This window comes from Nicotiana sylvestris, chromosome 4 (assembly GCF_000393655.2).
Source record: "Nicotiana sylvestris chromosome 4, ASM39365v2, whole genome shotgun sequence".
Lineage (NCBI taxonomy): Eukaryota > Viridiplantae > Streptophyta > Magnoliopsida > Solanales > Solanaceae > Nicotiana > Nicotiana sylvestris.
This window is the reverse complement of record NC_091060.1, coordinates 77,386,908-77,407,722: the sequence shown is the minus strand read 5'-3', so window position 1 is coordinate 77,407,722 and position 20,815 is coordinate 77,386,908. Positions and strand designations below refer to the sequence as shown.

General features: G+C 37.5%; 2 protein-coding genes across 3 annotated transcripts in view; both read left to right on the top strand.

Moving 5' to 3' along the window:
• LOC104225736 (succinate--CoA ligase [ADP-forming] subunit alpha-2, mitochondrial) overlaps positions 1-7,966 on the top strand; it is a 28,742-nt gene extending 20,776 nt beyond the window's left edge. The window contains exons 5-7 of the mRNA XM_070172040.1: positions 5,656-5,717; positions 6,425-6,506; positions 7,529-7,966. Of these exons, the coding sequence (XP_070028141.1) occupies positions 5,656-5,717; positions 6,425-6,506; positions 7,529-7,665 (281 nt within the window). The 3' untranslated portion in view covers positions 7,666-7,966. The remainder of the gene's footprint in view (positions 1-5,655; positions 5,718-6,424; positions 6,507-7,528) is intronic.
• Positions 7,967-17,357: 9,391 nt separating this feature from the next.
• On the top strand, positions 17,358-20,614 carry LOC104236227 (succinate--CoA ligase [ADP-forming] subunit alpha-2, mitochondrial-like). Of its 2 annotated transcripts, none has more exons than XR_011406789.1 (4): positions 17,358-17,476; positions 18,304-18,365; positions 19,073-19,154; positions 20,177-20,614. XR_011406789.1 is itself a non-coding variant. In XM_009790109.2 (4 exons), the coding sequence occupies exons 1-4, from the start codon at positions 17,869-17,871 to the stop codon at positions 20,311-20,313; spliced, it is 291 nt and encodes a 96-aa protein (XP_009788411.1). In that variant the 5' UTR covers positions 17,854-17,868; the 3' UTR covers positions 20,314-20,614. The 2 variants fall into 2 exon arrangements, 1 of the variants encoding a protein (XP_009788411.1); XM_009790109.2 differs by lacking the exon at positions 17,358-17,476 and adding an exon at positions 17,854-17,878.
• Positions 20,615-20,815: the final 201 nt, after the last annotated feature.

Sequence of the window (20,815 nt, the reverse complement as noted above, 5' to 3'; positions counted from 1 at the left end):
GCCTCGAGTACCAAAGTTTAAACTCGTCTACATCCCGAGCCTTCGTACCCACCCATCTAGTCTCTTGGACGCATGCTATGTTGATCTTCCTCTTCTGAAGAATCTTACCTAACTCTATAGACTTCCCATTCAGCATGTTGAGCCCTTTAAATATGTCACGACCCCAAATCCATCTAGCCGGGATGGAACCTAACCCAACCCGCTATGTAAATCAAATAATAGCCAACACAACTCAAATGAGAATAATAAGAGTCAATGAATAAAATACCCGAACTTCTATACAAGATCCCAATGACTGGTGGTATAAGTCATGCGCTACTAAGACTTAGATTTACAAAACTGATATGAGATAAATACAACATCTATTTGAAATATACATAAACAGAATTCAAATCTAAAGCTACCAAGGACAAGTCTTCTATATTAGCTCCCGCCATATACAACTGCATCAACTCCAAGTTCTGCACACAAGGTGCCGAAATGTAGTATGAGTACAACCGATCCCATATACTCAATTAGTATCATAACTAACCTCGGCGAGGTAATAGAAGCAAGAATTATAAATGATACTCGCCAGTCACCTCTACAAGTTCATAAATTTACAAAAAGTATAGAACAAATATATGATTAAATCAGGAAAACACAAGTAAAACCATGTTCGTGCTCACAATTCTTTTTAAAGTGTTTTGCTCGGTCAATATTTCAGCATATAAGGAAGGTATGTAAGTAAATCAGGTAAACAGTCAAGGAAATTGCAAATAAAGATGAAATGCAATAACCAAATATCACTCTGTTGCGGCGTGCAACACAATCCAAATAGAAATCACATCACGACCCTCATGACCACATTAGATTCTCAGTAACCGAACCAAACCAATATCCAGCTCTCCCAGAGCTCACATCAACCAGAAACCCGTTGGTTCTCATAGTCCGCGTGTACACCATCAAGAGAGAAACATGAAAGGATGACCCTAGGGGGATGGATCCATATCTACACACAACACGGCCAATTCAACGTGCTATAAGCCCGGCGTGGTCACAAGCTCAATATCATAGTCCGCCCAGCGTGGTCACAGGCTCAATATCATAATACGCATCCGCCCGACGTGGTCACATGCTCAATATAACAGATCCGCCCAACGTGGTCACCTGCTATATCATAATCGGCCCCGTGTGCTCACATGCATAACAATACAATCCGCACGGTGTGGTCACAGACATCCAGTCCAAATCATATCGCACATAAGCAAATATGCAAGAATACATGTATATGATCAATGAATGTTAGATTTCATACTTCTGGACTGGTATAAATGACATACTAAGGTGTATGCATGTGCAAAGTGTGCTATCATAAATCAAATCAACAATTTCATCCCTTAAATAACAATTATGAAGTTCATCCAAGAGATTAACCCATTGTTATTAAAAGTGTGCGCTTCTCGCTTAAAGCGCAGAAGCGAGGCGAGGCGCAAGACTTGCGCTTTTTTGCCCTAAAGCGAGGCATCTGATAAAAAGTGCACGCTTCAGGCAAAAAAGCGAGAAGCGCGGCGCGCGAGAAAAGCTCGCTTCAGCGAGGTCGACAACTGCCTAGGGTTTTTTTTAATTTTTTTTACAAATACACTCTTACGCGACCTTTCTTCCAAAACATATGCTTCGAGTGACTGCTGCAAACCTTGTGATTTCTCCTCCTTTTCTCTTGACTGTTACGACTTTTCTCAAGGTAAGTTTCTCTTCTCTTTTTCTCTTTCTTCTCTTCTCTTCCTTTTATGCTTTTCTCTACTTTACCTGCTTCCTCTAGACTCCCCCCTATTTTCTCTTCTTCTCTTATTCTTTTCTATTTTTTTCAGTTCATCTTTTCTCTGTTCTGCTCTGTTTTCTATGTTCTGTTTCTGCTATGTTTTTTTGTTAATCTCTGTTCTGTTGACTTTTCTGATTTTTTTCTCTGTTTTAACTGTTTTAACTGTTGTCTTTTTTTTTTTTGTGAAGTAAAATCGTTCTTATTATTCAATGGCATCAAGCAAAAAAAAGATCCAGCTTGACTGTTCTGTTTTTTTTTCCTCTGTTTTTTTTATTGAGTTCTTGGTCATTTATCTATGCCTATTTAATTTTTTTTATTTATGTATTAAATTCGTTTCCCATGAAAAAAGCGCGCCCTTCGCTTTCCACTTCTTGCTTCGGTGAATCGAGGCCTTGTCGCTTTTTTTCGCTTCTCGCTCTCCAAAACACTGGATTAACCTTTATGTAACATCAAACATGGATCAAGTAGTTCACAACAAGGTTACATATATGAGAAACATCGTAACATAAAGCTCAATCGATTCAAGGCATGTCATAGCCTAAACACTACCCCGAGCATGGATAAATACCCCGGTGCTTGCACGTGGGCTTTAACCCTACACATATGCGCACTTATAACACAGGAATAACTCAAGCAACTAGTGCCTCAACCAAGTTAAACGACAAAGGTTGAATCTTTAATCAAATACTCAAAGTCAACTAAAAAGTTAACTTGGGCCCGCGCTTTGGAACCCGATAAAACTCACAAGTTCCAACCCATTAAATTACGAGTCCAACCATACTAATTTCACTCAAATCCAACTCTGAATCGATGTTCAAAACCCAATTATTCACTTTAGAAAAAACTAGACAAAAATTCCCAATTTCTCTTTTTAAAATCATCAATCAAATGCCAAAATTGAAGATGGAATCATGAAATATAATCAAAATCGAGTCAAAAATACTTGCCCAATCCATGTGGTGAATATCCTCTCCAAAATCGGCCAAATCAGAGCTCCAAATGTGATAAAATGAATGAACCCTCGGAATATATACAACTTGCTCAGGCATTTCCGCATTTGCGAACCTCCAACCGCTTCTGCGACACAAATTCCGCTTCTGCGGACACCACTAAATAGCCGACCTCTCGCACCTACAGACACTTGTCCACTTCTGCGCAACCGCAGGTGCGACCCTAATCCGCGCTTCTGTGCTCCATCTTGCTTCTGCGCCCCAAACCATCGCTTCTGCGTTGCCGCAGATGCGCCCATAGTTCTGCATCTGCGCCCATAGTTCCGCATCTGCGAAGATCCCATGCTCAGCCCTGTTTCGCTTCTGCGAGAATAAACCCGCATCTGCGGATAACTCCCCCGGCCTTCATCGCAGGTGCGACCATATTTTCACTTCTGCGACCACCGCACCTGCGCCAAACCAACCGCAGGTGCGCAACACCAGAACCAGCAGCAACCAGCACCCTCGCATGAAAAAAAAATGGTCCGGAATACGTCTGAAACTCACCCGAGCCCCTCGTGGCCCCCTCCGAACATGCCAACAAGTCCCAAGACATAATAGGGACCTACTTGAGGCCTTAAATCACACATAACAACATTAAAACTACGAATCACACCTCAAACCAAACTTGATGAGTTTATGAACTTTCAACTTCCAAAACTCGTGCCGAAGCCGAACCATACCAAATCAGTTCGGAATAACCTCAAATTTTACACACAAGTTCCAAATGACATAACAAACCTATTCCAACTCACGGAACCATAATCCGAACCCGATATCATCAAAGTCAACTTCCGGTCAAACTTATGAACATTCCAAACCTTCAAATTGCCAACTTTCGTCAAATAGTGCCAAAACCTTCTAGAAATATTCAAATGCAAATCCGGACATAGGCCCAAGTCCAAAATCACCATCCGGACGTAACAGAACCATCAAAACTCCGATCCGGAGTCAAATACACAAAAGTCAAACTTGATCAACTCTTCCATCTTAAAGCTTCCTAGTTGAGAATCATTCTTCCAAGTCAATCACGAATCACCCGAAAACCAAAATCGATGATACGCATAAGTCATAATATATCTTATGAAGCTACTCAAGACCTCAAACCACCAAACGAAGTGCAAATGCTCAAAACGACCATTCGGGTCGTTACAAAATATGCCTTACAATGAGTAAACTTTGTGAAGTTAAGGGAAACTAGAATAAGAATAAGGTTAAAAAAATCTATCCTATCTAAAATCGGAAAAAGAATTCTAGTAGGAATGAGATATCAACTAACAATTCTAGTTTGACTAGAATTACAAATATAATCCTACTAAAACAAGGATAAAATTACTAGGAAACAAGAAATAAGAAATCCTAATCTTTAAGGAAAAGAAATCCTAATCTTGAATGGGTTCTTGGACTTCTTGAGATTCTTGGGCCTCAATTGGATTAAGGCTAATTAGTGTAAGCATTTGAAATTCGTGGCTCAATTCTCCAAATCTATTGGCATTTTCGTGAACCCAATAAGCCTCTATTGCTATAGAAAACATGGTCTCCACTTGTGCTTCTCTAGCATTATGATTTGAGCTTGTATGCTCATCACTCCCACTGTTTTAATTTATCTGACACACTTTCTTTATTAGTCCATTCCAAAAAGGAATGACACATTTATATATTTGGAAACAATTTAACTTCAAACTTTCTCTTTTACCCAGTTTACCCTTAATGAGAAGCTTTTGTAGAGACACAAATTGAAAGCCCCAACAAAAGTTTTTATGCTTTAAGCTTTTAAGACCAAAAGTTTCAAAAGTCTTTATTTTTTTCTTAAACTCTGTGGCAAAGTGCTCTAGCACGTTATGTGAATATACATATGATATAAACCAAATGCCCGAGCAATCCATAATTCTTAGTCATAGGTGTAATCAAAGTACCCAAGTTAGGTTGACCAAATCCGGTGCGAACCTACGCCCACACAAAACTGTGTTGCGGGTGTATAAAGGATTTTGAAGGATTCAAGCAACAGAGGCTCAGAGTTAAACAACATTAAAAGCTGGTAGAATACTTTTACATTTTAACAAAGGACAGGGAGGAAACCCCGAATAGATGCGAAATAGAAAATGATTTTGCCATATCCATAGTTGACCATCCCCCAGGACCCTTGTAGATGCCTACATGATTAGGTTTAAGTTGCTCAAATAAAGTAGTCCTTTTAGCCTCTTTTCAGATTCTTCATTCCTATGAGAGGAAAACATACATTTATAGCGTTCATGTTTCTTCAAGCCTTCTGATTTCTCAAGGTATGAGGGTTAGACAGTTTCTCTATTTGAAAGTGTTGAGACGAGGACAAGATTCAGACGATCTGCACCTAGATGCTTAGCGGAAGTAGTTTTTTTTTATCTTATTATATCTATGTTGCTCAAGACGCATGTGAGGTGCGTTTAAACCATGAAGCCAGGTGCAACACAAGTTGAGCTCTTCGTTTTAATATGCAGTGCTTTAGTATATACACAAGGTGTGCTCTAACCATGTTACCGTCCATAGGCTATATCTTGAAGATAGTGGGGTCCAAATAATGAATGTGGCTGACACAGTAATATGTTAGTTGTTAAGAAAATTTAATGAACGAATATTTTAATAATTAGGATTTGAAAATTAGATGTTTAGCACAAGAAATCTAGTCACTAAACCTAAATTAGAAACTTAAAGCTACATCTTTTCATCTAAATCAAAATTTAAAAAATGTTTTATGAACTTGATTGATGTGCCTTTTACACAAGCTCGTCTTTTAATTTTGCTTGCATCTCAACCCCAGTAGACCTTGGTGCATTGTTATGCTTTTCATTTGATAAGACTTGGTTATATGTGCTTGTTGCATGTCAGGTATAGTTCTTATTGGTGAGATCGGTGGTACTGCAGAAGAAGATGCTGCAGCCTTGATAAAGGTTAGTGATAATTGTAATACTAATATCTATCACGAAGTACAATGTTGTTTGCAATTAGGACTGATGTGTTATATGCTGGTCATTCTTGTATGTGATGGAATAACTGACATGCTCTTTGCTGGGTCATCTTTTTATTATGATGATTTTATATCTGGGTCCGCCACCTTGTTTGCAGATTGTTTGTGTCAAATTCTAAACCATGGTTAAACGCCATATATGGAATGGTAACTATTTGTTTTGTAGTTTTAAGTTAGTGCCTGTACAAGGATTAGTTTAAATTTCACAGTAAACCTACTGTATTAGGCAACACGAAAGGTTATGTTCGCCCGACCTCTCCTTACCAGGAAATCGCAAAGATCCATCTTTAGCTATCCCAAAATATGTCTTACTAAGTATTGGAGGAGTATCAAGGAATGATATAAAATTTGCTCCAGACTAATTATGCTCTTTTGAATTTCCTGTATGTGCTTTTTTATGAATCTATATTCGATAATACTGTACACCTTCATGTATTTTCCCTTGAAATATCTGGATCACTTATTTCTTTACATTAGCAAACACTATATTGTTGAGAGGAAAAAGATGTCCATTTTCTGAATGTTGGGATACTTGCCATGTCAGTGAATTGTGATATGTTCTTAAAAATCTATTTTTTTAATTGTTTTGGCATTGGTGGGAATTTATGTGTCTTTCGGCTCCTTAAACAGGAAAGTGGAACTCAAAAGCCTGTTGTTGCATTTATTGCTGGACTAACTGCTCCCCCTGGACGGCGAATGGGTCATGCTGGAGGTACTGTTCTGGTTCAGCTAATCTACTTGTGGTTTTTTTGATTGACCTCCTCTCTGCTAAACAAAAAATGGGCAGGAAAACGTTGGTAAATTAATTTTTTCAATAAGGTTGGAGTAGCATTTCTGACTGTAGTTAACATCCAAAGCTAAGCAAGTACAAAATTTATTCTGTCCATGTTACAGTAACTGTAATCAGAAGTTAAGAAAGAAGTCCTCTTAACTGCATTTGATCAATCCATGCTTTAAGGATTCTAATCTGATGAACTGTTATATCCATTCCCCAACTCCCTCAATTAGAAAGAACACAATATTTATTACTTGTAATAGCAAGGTGGCAGCTACCGCGTTGGATTTAACAGGCTTTCTGCACTGTCAACTTATCCCTGCCTCGAAGTCTGGGAAATTGCTTAAATTCTCATCCACTGGGTAAGTTTGGTAATCCAAATTCACCCAGAGAGATTTGATTTTCTCAGTTCACGAGAGTTGATAGTTCTCAAATTACCGAGGACATGACCCTCGATAGAAAGGTGTGGAGGTCGAAAACTAGGGTGGTGGGTTGATAGACAGTCTAGAGTTTTGCCTTGTCTTACCAGTAGTAGTAGTAGTAGTACTAGTCGGGTACCTTCCTATTCCTAGTCCGTTGTTTCTATAGGGTATGTCAGTATTAGCAGTAGGATTTGCACTATTCTTGTAGTTTCATATCCACGGATCTGTCATTATTCGTTTGTGTTATTTGCTTATACTGTCTTATCACATTGTTGTTGCTATTGTTTCTCTATTGCTCCATTTTTTTTTACGTTCTTGAGCCGAGAGTCTTTCGGTAATAGCCTCTCTACTTTCATAGGTAGGGGTAAGGTCTGCATACACGCTACCCTCCTCAGACCGTGAGTTGTTGTAATAGCAACTCTCACCCTTTCGGTTCGTGAGTTGTTGTATTATTGTCTTGAAGAGTTAATGTTTCATGTGCTGTAAAAAGAAGTCTTAATTTCCTTTTCTAAACCGTGATCTGTCTTGCTCATGCAGCCATTGTATCTGGTGGAAAGGGAACAGCACAGGACAAAATCAAGGCTCTCAAGGAAGCTGGGGTTACAGTATGCGAGTCTCCTGCAAAAATCGGGGTCACAATGCTTGATGTGTTCAAACAGAGGGGTCTTGCATAAGCAAGCGGCATACAATTCATTTGGCAATTTTTCTTTTTGTGCAGACATGTGCTAAAAAAATGTGTAGTTACCCTCAAAACTCATATTTAGCCGAGAATAACAAAAGAGAATACTTTGAATCTCCATTTGTTTTTCCAAGCATCATTCAGAAGCTCCAAAAAGTTCTCCTTGTTGACTTTTCAGTTTACACTACCAAATTTCTTGTATTGCCAATGATGTTGCAATAGTGTGCCCTTTTTTACTGCTATGCTCTGAGACCTTTTTTTTTTATTAAACAATTCAAAGCTATGGTGTTATATCATTTCCTTCTGAAGCAAGTGCTTAAATGATCTCGTGAATTAAACTATACTTTGGACCTTGGAACTACAGCGGTAAGTGTTGCTTTTTCATGAAATGGCTATTCTATGGAATGACTGCTTTATGTTGAATGACTTGTTTTCTCAGACGAAGTTTACATGTCCTGAAATTGGATTGAATTTGGTCTCAGGTTTTGCGATTACTTCCTATTATAGCATTGCATTGCCTTTGAACCATTAGATGCGTTGCATAAGAGGTCGATCAATTAGGATTGAAGATAAAGGAATAAGAAGGAACATTTAACTAACATTGTACACTTTGGCATGAATGGTGGACTACTTATATTTTCCTTTCCTTTCCTTTCTTTGCAACTATCTTTCTATGCGTTAAAACTAAATCTCTCATAATAGTACACCTGGATAATCTCTGCTAGTAGTTTTTAATAAAATAATGGCATAGTTACAGAGACATCTCTTGAGGTTTTGACTTGTAACGCTTACCTCCCTTATGGTTTCAAGTGTTACATGTACATCCCTTCTTTGGTATCTAGGTGTAACAAAAATATTTTGTTATCTAAAAGGGACAAGTTTGGCCAAACTATTCTTAGAAATTACTTGTCGCTGATCTAATTATAGAGAAATCATACTTCAAGGATTCTGCAGTACTAATGTCGTCCACACATATACCTTCATCACCGTAGAGTTTAAAACAAATTAGCAAATCGTGGTTTAGAATCGACTTTCCCTAACCAATAAGGATATTTAAGCCAATTAATCATATCGTCCCCTCGCCCCACCCTAACCGTCAGCAAGGAAGAGGAATCAGTGATCTAGCTTAACGAAAAGTCTTAACAGGTTAACGTTTAGCTTGCCATTAAAATTGCTCGATTTAATTAAGAAAAAGATAAGAATAACCTCCTTAAATTTAAGAACTGACTTTGCAGTCGAATCCAATTAGTCTACTAAATAATTAGGCTAAATATATTACTACATACTTTATAGAAAGCAATTTTAAAAGTTGAGGCCATGAACTCAACCAATACTCTCTACGTAACAAACTATAGACATATGAAAACAAATCCAGTTGAGTAAACTCATGTCTTTATTCACAGGGTAACGAACACTTCATGAAGCATCATAAACTATGAAAGATAAGACTAATAGCAACTTAGTACACTTGAAACCTGCAATGTGCAAATATAAAGAATTAGAGTTAAGAGCTTTAAGAATGAGGGAGGTGAAAAAACACACATTTATAAAAAATAATTAGGCTGAATATATTACAGTTGAGGCCAGGAACTCGACTAACAATCACTATATGTAACAAAACTTCACATAAACGCAAACAAATCTGGTTTGAGTGTCAAAGGAAGAAAACTGATATCTTTATTCGTAGGTTATCAAACACTTCCGAAACATCACAAATTATGAAAGTAAAAGTTTGCACTTTGCATTGCCGGACACTAATCAGGCTCGAATAGGCTCGAAAACTAATCAGACTCGAAAGCATACGCCTCTGTGGGCATTATCATCATATCGTACCCAACAGTAATAGGCTCGGTAAAAACGTACCCGACTATCATAAGGCTCAGTAGAATCGTACCTAGAAATGTCGAGCTCGGTAAAACCCAATTGATGAGTGGTTGCACAATAGGTGTCGTACCTGGCCAATTATAGCGCCGCTCGGTAGTGTAAAATATGTACATATATATAATGCATGCTGAACTCATGGAATCACATTCTCAACCTTTCGGAGTGACAATAAGGTCATTGCACCTTCGATTAACGTTATGGACATCCATACCATCCATATGAACCTCAATAGGATACAAGCATTATACATACATGCTTAGAATAACTTTATAAGGAAAGAACAACATGGACAATATCCATTATGGAATAGCGTATCGTTTATGTTCATTTCATTTTAGATCATATCAAAAGAAAGAAGGAAGTGCCTTAACATTCCTCTATGATCTCTTCCTTATTCCTCAAGTCAATACCAAAATCAATGTCCTTGTCGGGTCGCATGCCTGGCAGGTCTGCAGGAAACATATTCGAAAAATCTTGCACTACCGGAACAGAATCAATGGTAGGAGTATCAGTACCAATATCCCTCACAAAGGCCAAATATGCCAAGCATTCCTTCCCAACCATTCATTGGGCCTTCAAATATGAAATCACTTTACATGGAATATAGTCCAAAGAACCTCTTCACTCAATCCTAGGCAATCCCACCATCGCCAACATCACGATCTTAGCGTGACAATCCAGAATATCATGACATGGTGAAAACCATCCATTCCTAGAATAACGTCAAAGTCAACCATACTAAGCACTAAAATATCAACTCTCATCTCCAATCACCCAATAGTCACCACACACGACCGATATACACAGTCCATAATAATATAATCATCTACCATCATAGATACATGAACAGGTGTAACTAAGGAATCATGAGGCATATCCGAATAATGATCAAAGTATGATGACACATATGAATAAGTGGAACCAGGATTAAATAATATGAATAAATCCCTTTGGCACAGTGAAACAATACATGTGATCATTGAATCTGAAACAATTGCCTCTAGCCAGGTGGGAAAAGCATAGCATCAAGCTTGACCACCACATGTCTTACCTCCCCATATGGGGAGAACTCGACCCGTACGACCTCCACCCTGAGATGGCTGAGCGAGTGGTATAGCAACTCGTGCAGGAGCCATGGACTGGCCTCCCGGCTGCACTAGACCAAAATACTTCCTCACATGCCCCAACTCTCAACAATAATAACAACCTCGAGCCAGAAATAGTGGTGGGTCCTGTATAGAACCCCAAGAATTAGAATAACCATTGGTAGAACCCGGTACTGACGAACCCTGAACTGATGGAGCACGGGATAAACTCTGAGCTGGGAGGGCATTTTACAACCCATATTTGCGTATGTTAAATCACGTCGTAAGTTAGTCGATGTAAATCGGGGAAGAGATTATTTTTGAAATGATAAGAAGTTAATCATGTTGGTCTTAAATAATACAAGGGTGTATAAGAGTGGTTAATAATTATTAAAAGTTAGAAGTTAAACGAATCAATGGTGTTGTAACCCGTATTTTCGGATAAAAATAGATGTTCTTAATATGCCAAGGAGGTCGTGTTTTAAGGTATTTGAATTATATAATATCCGTATCATAATTCTTGAAGTCAAACGAGTTATGAAACAAAAGTTGACAAACGTTGTCGCAACTTACGTTTATAATTTTACTTAGAATTTAAGTCTAATGTTACTAAGATTTTCTCTAAATATACTTGGAATTATAGGCTGATCCACTACTCCAAATTGAAGATCTACGAATCTAGTTTCTAACTTATTAAATCGTTCATCGATACAACATCGGAGTAGAGAGATATTTATATTTTTGCGAGACTGCGTAACAGCTCTCTACGAGATCTACTTAGGCTGTTGAGATATATTGATATATATGAGATGCCTAAAGACTGTTTTAACTCATTATTTTTTGCTCTCTTCAAACCATAGACACCTAAGAACTTTATCTCAAAGTTCTCTCATTATTCAAGACCTAAACAAAGTACAAACAACACAAATCAAGTATCGGGAATCTCGTGGCGTTGGTGAGTTTCTTGTTCTTTTTATTGTTGCTGATTTTGGTGTGGTTCTAGCTCATATGGGGGATTATTTAAAGTGGTTTAAGTTATGTAAAATACTCTCTACAGTTTTTCATATCAACCCTAGGTGATTTCAAGTCTTCTAAAGTGATTCTAGTACCGAGAAACCCGAATTGATTGCTAGTTTCACTTCCTTGTTCTTGTGGCTGCATTTGAAGGATATTTAGTGGTGAGTTACACTCAAATTGGAGTTGTTCTATATGTGTAAATTTAAGGAACCTTTTACTCTATATGTGTTTAATCTTATCCAAGTTGCGGCTAAGTCGTTAAAGCTAGAACTTGTGGGATATCCATTGAAAGGCTTGTTAGTAATGTTGTTGATTGATGAACTATTTTGGGAGGCTTAATATGATTATTATTGATGTTGTTTGGTAATTGTTTTAAATTGTGGGAAGTCATACAAATAGGGGAGGTGATGTCCGTTTCATTGTAAAATAGGCTGCGGTTTATATATACTAGTTACGATGCTAAACGATAACGACAGTATCAGTTCTCTTATTGTGCACTAATGAGCTGTGAGATTTGCATAGCTTGAGGTTGGGAAGTATATACAAGTTATGTGAGGCTATCTCTTTCCTTATTTTTTGCGACTTCGATAGTGCATAATGTAACGAACAAGCTTCCAATTATACTCCACTCTTAGAAGCTAGCAGTACTTACATTGTTTCCCTTCTTATGGAACGATTGATGTTGATGTTTCTTCTATTATTATTATGTTATCAGTGTTATTGGTATTTCCTAATTCTTATAAGATTCATGATGAAGATTTAGCCCTAATAACGTATACGGAGGTCACAAACCTTACGTCATTCCGAAAGGTTCACAAGGTGATTACCATGAGTCAAACATGCATTATATATATATACACCTATTTTACTCTACCGAGCCATGCTATAGTCGGTCGGGTATTGCAACTATTGTGTAACCACTGATCAGTTGGGTTTTATCGAGCTTCATGTGGCCGGGTACGATTCTACCGAGCCTTATAATGGTCGGATATATTTTTATCGAGCCTGTTACGACCGAGTATGATATGATGATGATTTCGCCCACAGAGGCATACATATGTTACAAGTTGTATATTCTCTACTCCTCTTTACATTACGGTTCTTATTTATGCTTCTTTCCTTACATACTCAGTACTTTATTCGTACTGACATCACTTTTGTGGATGTTGCATATCGTATTGCAGGTCCTGATAGACAGGTAGACGAAGCTCCACCACCATAATAGGCTGCCCAATTCAACGATTATAGGCGAGATTCCTTTTCTGGACTTGCCATGATCTTGGTATGCTTTTTTGTTATAGACATTATAGGTATGTCGGGGCCCTATTCCGGTAATGTTACAACATTTATGTTCCTTTAAAGGCTCATAGACAGGTGTCGTCTCATGTGTAGTTTTGGATAGCCTTGTTGGCATAAGAATATAAGTTGATAGAGCGTAAATTCCGCAACTCTTGTTATGTACTGAATGGATATATATATATATATATATATATATATATATATATATATATATTGTCACACCTCCTTTTTTACCCGAGATGGGGTATAAGGGAGTTTTTTCCAGTTTAAGTGACAATCGAAATGGGATTATTTATTTTATTCAGAGTCGCCACTGGGGATAATTTATGGTGTCCCAAGTCACCGATTTGTTTTAAATCCCAAACCGAGGAAGGTTGACTCAGTTTTAAGCCTGCGAAACCAGAAGACCGGGTAAGGAATTCTGTTAACCCGAGAGAAGGTATTAGGCACTCCCGAATTCCATGGTTTTAGCACGGTCGCTTAATAGTTTATACTTGGCTTAAATTATTTAATATCCTACATGCGTTTTACTTTTACCGTTTTTTTTTTAAAAAAAATTACTTGATTATTCATAATTAAAAAATTGAGTTACGCGTACGTATACTCTTTTGTTTTGGAGCGTCAAAAATCATGTCACACGTACGTATCCATAATTGATAATGTTTATTTATTTAAGAAAATTTTAGTTGAAGCTGCGCGAACGCATCCCTCGAGTCCCTTTTTTTTAGAGTTAAATTTGCAATTACGTTACACGAGCGTATACATAATCACAATACTAATATAAATTGGGTCTAAAGCAAACTACGATCGTTCAAAATAACAAAAGAAATTTGCGGAGGCCATGAAAATTCAATTGATGGCAAACCCCGATTATAAAAGAGTTAGTAGTAATTATCTGAGGGTCGTGGGTTATTTAATAAAAATGGCAAATCTCAATTTCTAAAGAGTTAAAATTAATTAAGTGAGGGCCATGCGTTTTGGGATTTTATTCAACATGGCACACCTCGAATTACTTTACTTAGCCAAAACAAACTAAGGATGTTCATAAGTGATTATTTTGCTAAATGGAAAAATATGCTAGCTTTATGACTTAATTGCTTTACCAATTCATACATGAAATGGCTCGAACCAACAGATCATATTTGATTTAATCCCAATCCAATTTTGTATCTTCCTAAGACTAACAAACGGCCCAACCAATGTAAATGCTAACCAAGCAACCTATCAGTTAATAAGGCAATTGGAATTCAATTTAACGAAATTCACATTTTTCTCAAACAGCTTATTTTCCAACTGAAGATAGAAGCTACAGAATCTTACAACAAAATCATGAATACTAGCAAATGACCAAATAAATACAGAGGAGACAAATTATATTTATTCAATTCTTACACACCAAGAGAACAATACAAGTCCGCCGATTATTACTGGCTTTAAATGATTACTAGTTTATATCTAAAGCCCTTAAAAGAGAATAGTCATCGAAATAACTTAAACAAACATATACCAACACTCTACAGTTAATGACCAAATTCGAAGATTTATTTTTCATTCAACTAGAAGAAACTGAGATCATTCACCTTAAATTATAACAAAGTCCAAATCTAAGAGGAATCCAAGTTCAAAATCCATAATAAACGTGTTCAATTATAGTCCACCCCAATTTAATCCAGATTCAACCAATAAACAGACTCAACCAAGGACTTATGCATTTTATGGAAGATGATTACGAGATTTCTTGAATGTTAACACAGAACCAATCAAATTTTGATATTACGACAAGTTCATTGCAGTAGAAATGAAGGATCGTAATTCAACATACTTCAGATTTCCATTAAAACTTAAAAGCCAAACAAATCAAACCTAATAATGGTTTGATTATGAAAGCAATATTAAATTCCAATTTCAACGATTATGAAAACACTGGATTAACCTCTATGTAACATCAAACATGGATCAAGTAGTTCACAACAAGGTTACATATATGAGAAACATCGTAACATAAAGCTCAATCGATTCAAGGCATGTCATAGCCTAAACACTACCCCGAGCATGGATAAATACCCCGGTGCTTGCACGTGGGCTTTAACCCTACACATATGCGCACTTATAACACAGGAATAACTCAAGCAACTAGTGCCTCAACCAAGTTAAACGACAAAGGTTGAATCTTTAATCAAATACTCAAAGTCAACTAAAAAGTTAACTTGGGCCCGCGCTTTGGAACCCGATAAAACTCACAAGTTCCAACCCATTAAATTACGAGTCCAACCATACTAATTTCACTCAAATCCAACTCTGAATCGATGTTCAAAACCCAATTATTCACTTTAGAAAAAACTAGACAAAAATTCCCAATTTCTCTTTTTAAAATCATCAATCAAATGCCAAAATTGAAGATGAAATCATGAAATATAATCAAAATCGAGTCAAAAATACTTACCCAATCCATGTGGTGAATATCCTCTCCAAAATCGGCCAAATCAGAGCTCCAAATGTGATAAAATGAATGAACCCTCGGAATATATACAACTTGCTCAGGCATTTCCGCATTTGCGAACCTCCAACCGCTTCTGCGACACAAATTCCGCTTCTGCAGACACCACTAAATAGCCGACCTCTCGCACCTACAGACACTTGTCCACTTCTGTGCAACCGCAGGTGCGACCCTAATCCCCGCTTCTGTGCTCCATCTTGCTTCTCGTCCCAAACCATCGCTTCTGCGTTGCCGCAGATGCGCCCATAGTTCTGCATCTGCGCCCATAGTTCCGCATCTGCGAAGATCCCATGCTCAGCCCTGTTTCGCTTCTACGAGAATAAACCCGCATCTGCGGATAACTCCCCCGGCCTTCATCGCAGGTGCGACCATATTTTCACTTCTGCGACCACCGCACCTGCGCCAAACCAACCGCAGGTGCGCAACACCAGAACCAGCAGCAACCAGCACCCTCGCATGAAAAAAAAATGGTCCGGAACACGTCTGAAACTCACCCGAGCCCCTCGTGGCCCCCTCCGAACATGCCAACAAGTTCCAAGACAATATAGGGACCTACTTGAGGCCTTAAATCACACATAACAACATTAAAACTACGAATCACACCTCAAACCAAACTTGACGAGTTTATGAACTTTCAACTTCCAAAACTCGTGCCGAAGCCGAACCTTACCAAATCAGTTCGGAATAACCTCAAACTTTGCACACAAGTTCCAAATGACATAACAAACCTATTCCAACTCACGGAACCATAATCCGAACCCGATATCATCAAAGTCAACTTCCGGTCAAACTTATGAACATTCCAAACCTTTAAATTGCCAACTTTCGTCAAATAGTGCCAAAACCTTCTAGAAATATTCAAATGCAAATCCGGACATATGCCCAAGTCCAAAATCACCATCCGGACGTAACAGAACTATCAAAACTCCGAACCGGAGTCAAATACACAAAAGTCAAACTTGATCAACTCTTCCATCTTAAAGCTTCCTAGTTGAGAATCATTTTTCCAAGTCAATCACGAATCACCCGAAAACCAAAATCGATGATACGCATAAGTCATAATATATCTTATGAAGCTACTCAAGACCTCAAACCACCAAACGAAGTGCAAATGCTCAAAACGACCATTCGGGTCGTTACAAAATATGCCTTACAATGAGTAAACTTTGTGAAGTTAAGGGAAACTAGAATAAGAATAAGGTTAAAAAAATCTATCCTATCTAAAATCGGAAAAAGAATTCTAGTAGGAATGAGATATCAACTAACAATTCTAGTTTGACTAGAATTACAAATATAATCCTACTAAAACAAGGATAAAATTACTAGGAAACAAGAAATAAGAAATCCTAATCTTTAAGGAAAAGAAATCCTAATCTTGAATGGGTTCTTGGACTTCTTGAGATTCTTGGGCCTCAATTGGATTAAGGCTAATTAGTGTAAGCATTTGAAATTCGTGGCTCAATTCTCCAAATCTATTGACATTTTCGTGAACCCAATAAGCCTCTATTGCTATAGAAAACATGGTCTCCACTTGTGCTTCTCTAGCATTATGATTTGAGCTTGTATGCTCATCACTCCCACTGTTTTAATTTATCTGACACACTTTCTTTATTAGTCCATTCCAAAAGGAATGACACATTTATATATTTGGAAACAATTTAACTTCAAACTTTCTCTTTTACCCAGTTTACCCTTAATGAGAAGCTTTTGTAGAGACACAAATTGAAAGCCCCAACAAAAGTTTTTATGCTTTAAGCTTTTAAGACCAAAAGTTTCAAAAGTCTTTATTTTTTTCTTAAACTCTGTGGCAAAGTGCTCTAGCACGTTATGTGAATATACATATGATATAAACCAAATGCCCGAGCAATCCATAATTCTTAGTCATAGGTGTAATCAAAGTACCCAAGTTAGGTTGACCAAATCCGGTGCGAACCTACGCCCACACAAAACTGTGTTGCGGGTGTATAAAGGATTTTGAAGGATTCAAGCAACAGAGGCTCAGAGTTAAACAACATTAAAAGCTGGTAGAATACTTTTACATTTTAACAAAGGACAGGGAGGAAACCCCGAATAGATGCGAAATAGAAAATGATTTTGCCATATCCATAGTTGACCATCCCCCAGGACCCTTGTAGATGCCTACATGATTAGGTTTAAGTTGCTCAAATAAAGTAGTCCTTTTAGCCTCTTTTCAGATTCTTCATTCCTATGAGAGGAAAACATACATTTATAGCGTTCATGTTTCTTCAAGCCTTCTGATTTCTCAAGGTATGAGGGTTAGACAGTTTCTCTATTTGAAAGTGTTGAGACGAGGACAAGATTCAGACGATCTGCACCTAGATGCTTAGCGGAAGTAGTTTTTTTTTATCTTATTATATCTATGTTGCTCAAGACGCATGTGAGGTGCGTTTAAACCATGAAGCCAGGTGCAACACAAGTTGAGCTCTTCGTTTTAATAGGCAGTGCTTTAGTATATACACAAGGTGTGCTCTAACCATGTTACCGTCCATAGGCTATATCTTGAAGATAGTGGGGTCCAAATAATGAATGTGGCTGACACAGTAATATGTTAGTTGTTAAGAAAATTTAATGAACGAATATTTTAATAATTAGGATTTGAAAATTAGATGTTTAGCACAAGAAATCTAGTCACTAAACCTAAATTAGAAACTTAAAGCTACATCTTTTCATCTAAATCAAAATTTGAAAAATGTTTTATGAACTTGATTGATGTGCCTTTTACACAAGCTCGTCTTTTAATTTTGCTTGCATCTCAACCCCAGTAGACCTTGGTGCATTGTTATGCTTTTCATTTGATAAGACTTGGTTATATGTGCTTGTTGCATGTCAGGTATAGTTCTTATTGGTGAGATCGGTGGTACTGCAGAAGAAGATGCTGCAGCCTTGATAAAGGTTAGTGATAATTGTAATACTAATATCTATCACGAAGTACAATGTTGTTTGCAATTAGGACTGATGTGTTATATGCTGGTCATTCTTGTATGTGATGGAATAACTGACATGCTCTTTGCTGGGTCATCTTTTTATTATGATGATTTTATATCTGGGTCCGCCACCTTGTTTGCAGATTGTTTGTGTCAAATTCTAAACCATGGTTAAACGCCATATATGGAATGGTAACTATTTGTTTTGTAGTTTTAAGTTAGTGCCTGTACAAGGATTAGTTTAAATTTCACAGTAAACCTACTGTATTAGGCAACACGAAAGGTTATGTTCGCCCGACCTCTCCTTACCAGGAAATCGCAAAGATCCATCTTTAGCTATCCCAAAATATGTCTTACTAAGTATTGGAGGAGTATCAAGGAATGATATAAAATTTGCTCCAGACTAATTATGCTCTTTTGAATTTCCTGTATGTGCTTTTTTATGAATCTATATTCGATAATACTGTACACCTTCATGTATTTTCCCTTGAAATATCTGGATCACTTATTTCTTTACATTAGCAAACACTATATTGTTGAGAGGAAAAAGATGTCCATTTTCTGAATGTTGGGATACTTGCCATGTCAGTGAATTGTGATATGTTCTTAAAAATCTATTTTTTTAATTGTTTTGGCATTGGTGGGAATTTATGTGTCTTTCGGCTCCTTAAACAGGAAAGTGGAACTCAAAAGCCTGTTGTTGCATTTATTGCTGGACTAACTGCTCCCCCTGGACGGCGAATGGGTCATGCTGGAGGTACTGTTCTGGTTCAGCTAATCTACTTGTGGTTTTTTTGATTGACCTCCTCTCTGCTAAACAAAAAATGGGCAGGAAAACGTTGGTAAATTAATTTTTTCAATAAGGTTGGAGTAGCATTTCTGACTGTAGTTAACATCCAAAGCTAAGCAAGTACAAAATTTATTCTGTCCATGTTACAGTAACTGTAATCAGAAGTTAAGAAAGAAGTCCTCTTAACTGCATTTGATCAATCCATGCTTTAAGGATTCTAATCTGATGAACTGTTATATCCATTCCCCAACTCCCTCAATTAGAAAGAACACAATATTTATTACTTGTAATAGCAAGGTGGCAGCTACCGCGTTGGATTTAACAGGCTTTCTGCACTGTCAACTTATCCCTGCCTCGAAGTCTGGGAAATTGCTTAAATTCTCATCCACTGGGTAAGTTTGGTAATCCAAATTCACCCAGAGAGATTTGATTTTCTCAGTTCACGAGAGTTGATAGTTCTCAAATTACCGAGGACATGACCCTCGATAGAAAGGTGTGGAGGTCGAAAACTAGGGTGGTGGGTTGATAGACAGTCTAGAGTTTTGCCTTGTCTTACCAGTAGTAGTAGTAGTAGTACTAGTCGGGTACCTTCCTATTCCTAGTCCGTTGTTTCTATAGGGTATGTCAGTATTAGCAGTAGGATTTGCACTATTCTTGTAGTTTCATATCCACGGATCTGTCATTATTCGTTTGTGTTATTTGCTTATACTGTCTTATCACATTGTTGTTGCTATTGTTTCTCTATTGCTCCATTTTTTTTTACGTTCTTGAGCCGAGAGTCTTTCGGTAATAGCCTCTCTACTTTCATAGGTAGGGGTAAGGTCTGCATACACGCTACCCTCCTCAGACCGTGAGTTGTTGTAATAGCAACTCTCACCCTTTCGGTTCGTGAGTTGTTGTATTATTGTCTTGAAGAGTTAATGTTTCATGTGCTGTAAAAAGAAGTCTTAATTTCCTTTTCTAAACCGTGATCTGTCTTGCTCATGCAGCCATTGTATCTGGTGGAAAGGGAACAGCACAGGACAAAATCAAGGCTCTCAAGGAAGCTGGGGTTACAGTATGCGAGTCTCCTGCAAAAATCGGGGTCACAATGCTTGATGTGTTCAAACAGAGGGGTCTTGCATAAGCAAGCGGCATACAATTCATTTGGCAATTTTTCTTTTTGTGCAGACATGTGCTAAAAAAATGTGTAGTTACCCTCAAAACTCATATTTAGCCGAGAATAACAAAAGAGAATACTTTGAATCTCCATTTGTTTTTCCAAGCATCATTCAGAAGCTCCAAAAAGTTCTCCTTGTTGACTTTTCAGTTTACACTACCAAATTTCTTGTATTGCCAATGATGTTGCAATAGTGTGCCCTTTTTTACTGCTATGCTCTGAGACCTTTTTTTTTTATTAAACAATTCAAAGCTATGGTGTTATATCATTTCCTTCTGAAGCAAGTGCTTAAATGATCTCGTGAATTAAACTATACTTTGGACCTTGGAACTACAGCGGTAAGTGTTGCTTTTTCATGAAATGGCTATTCTATGGAATGACTGCTTTATGTTGAATGACTTGTTTTCTCAGACGAAGTTTACATGTCCTGAAATTGGATTGAATTTGGTCTCAGGTTTTGCGATTACTT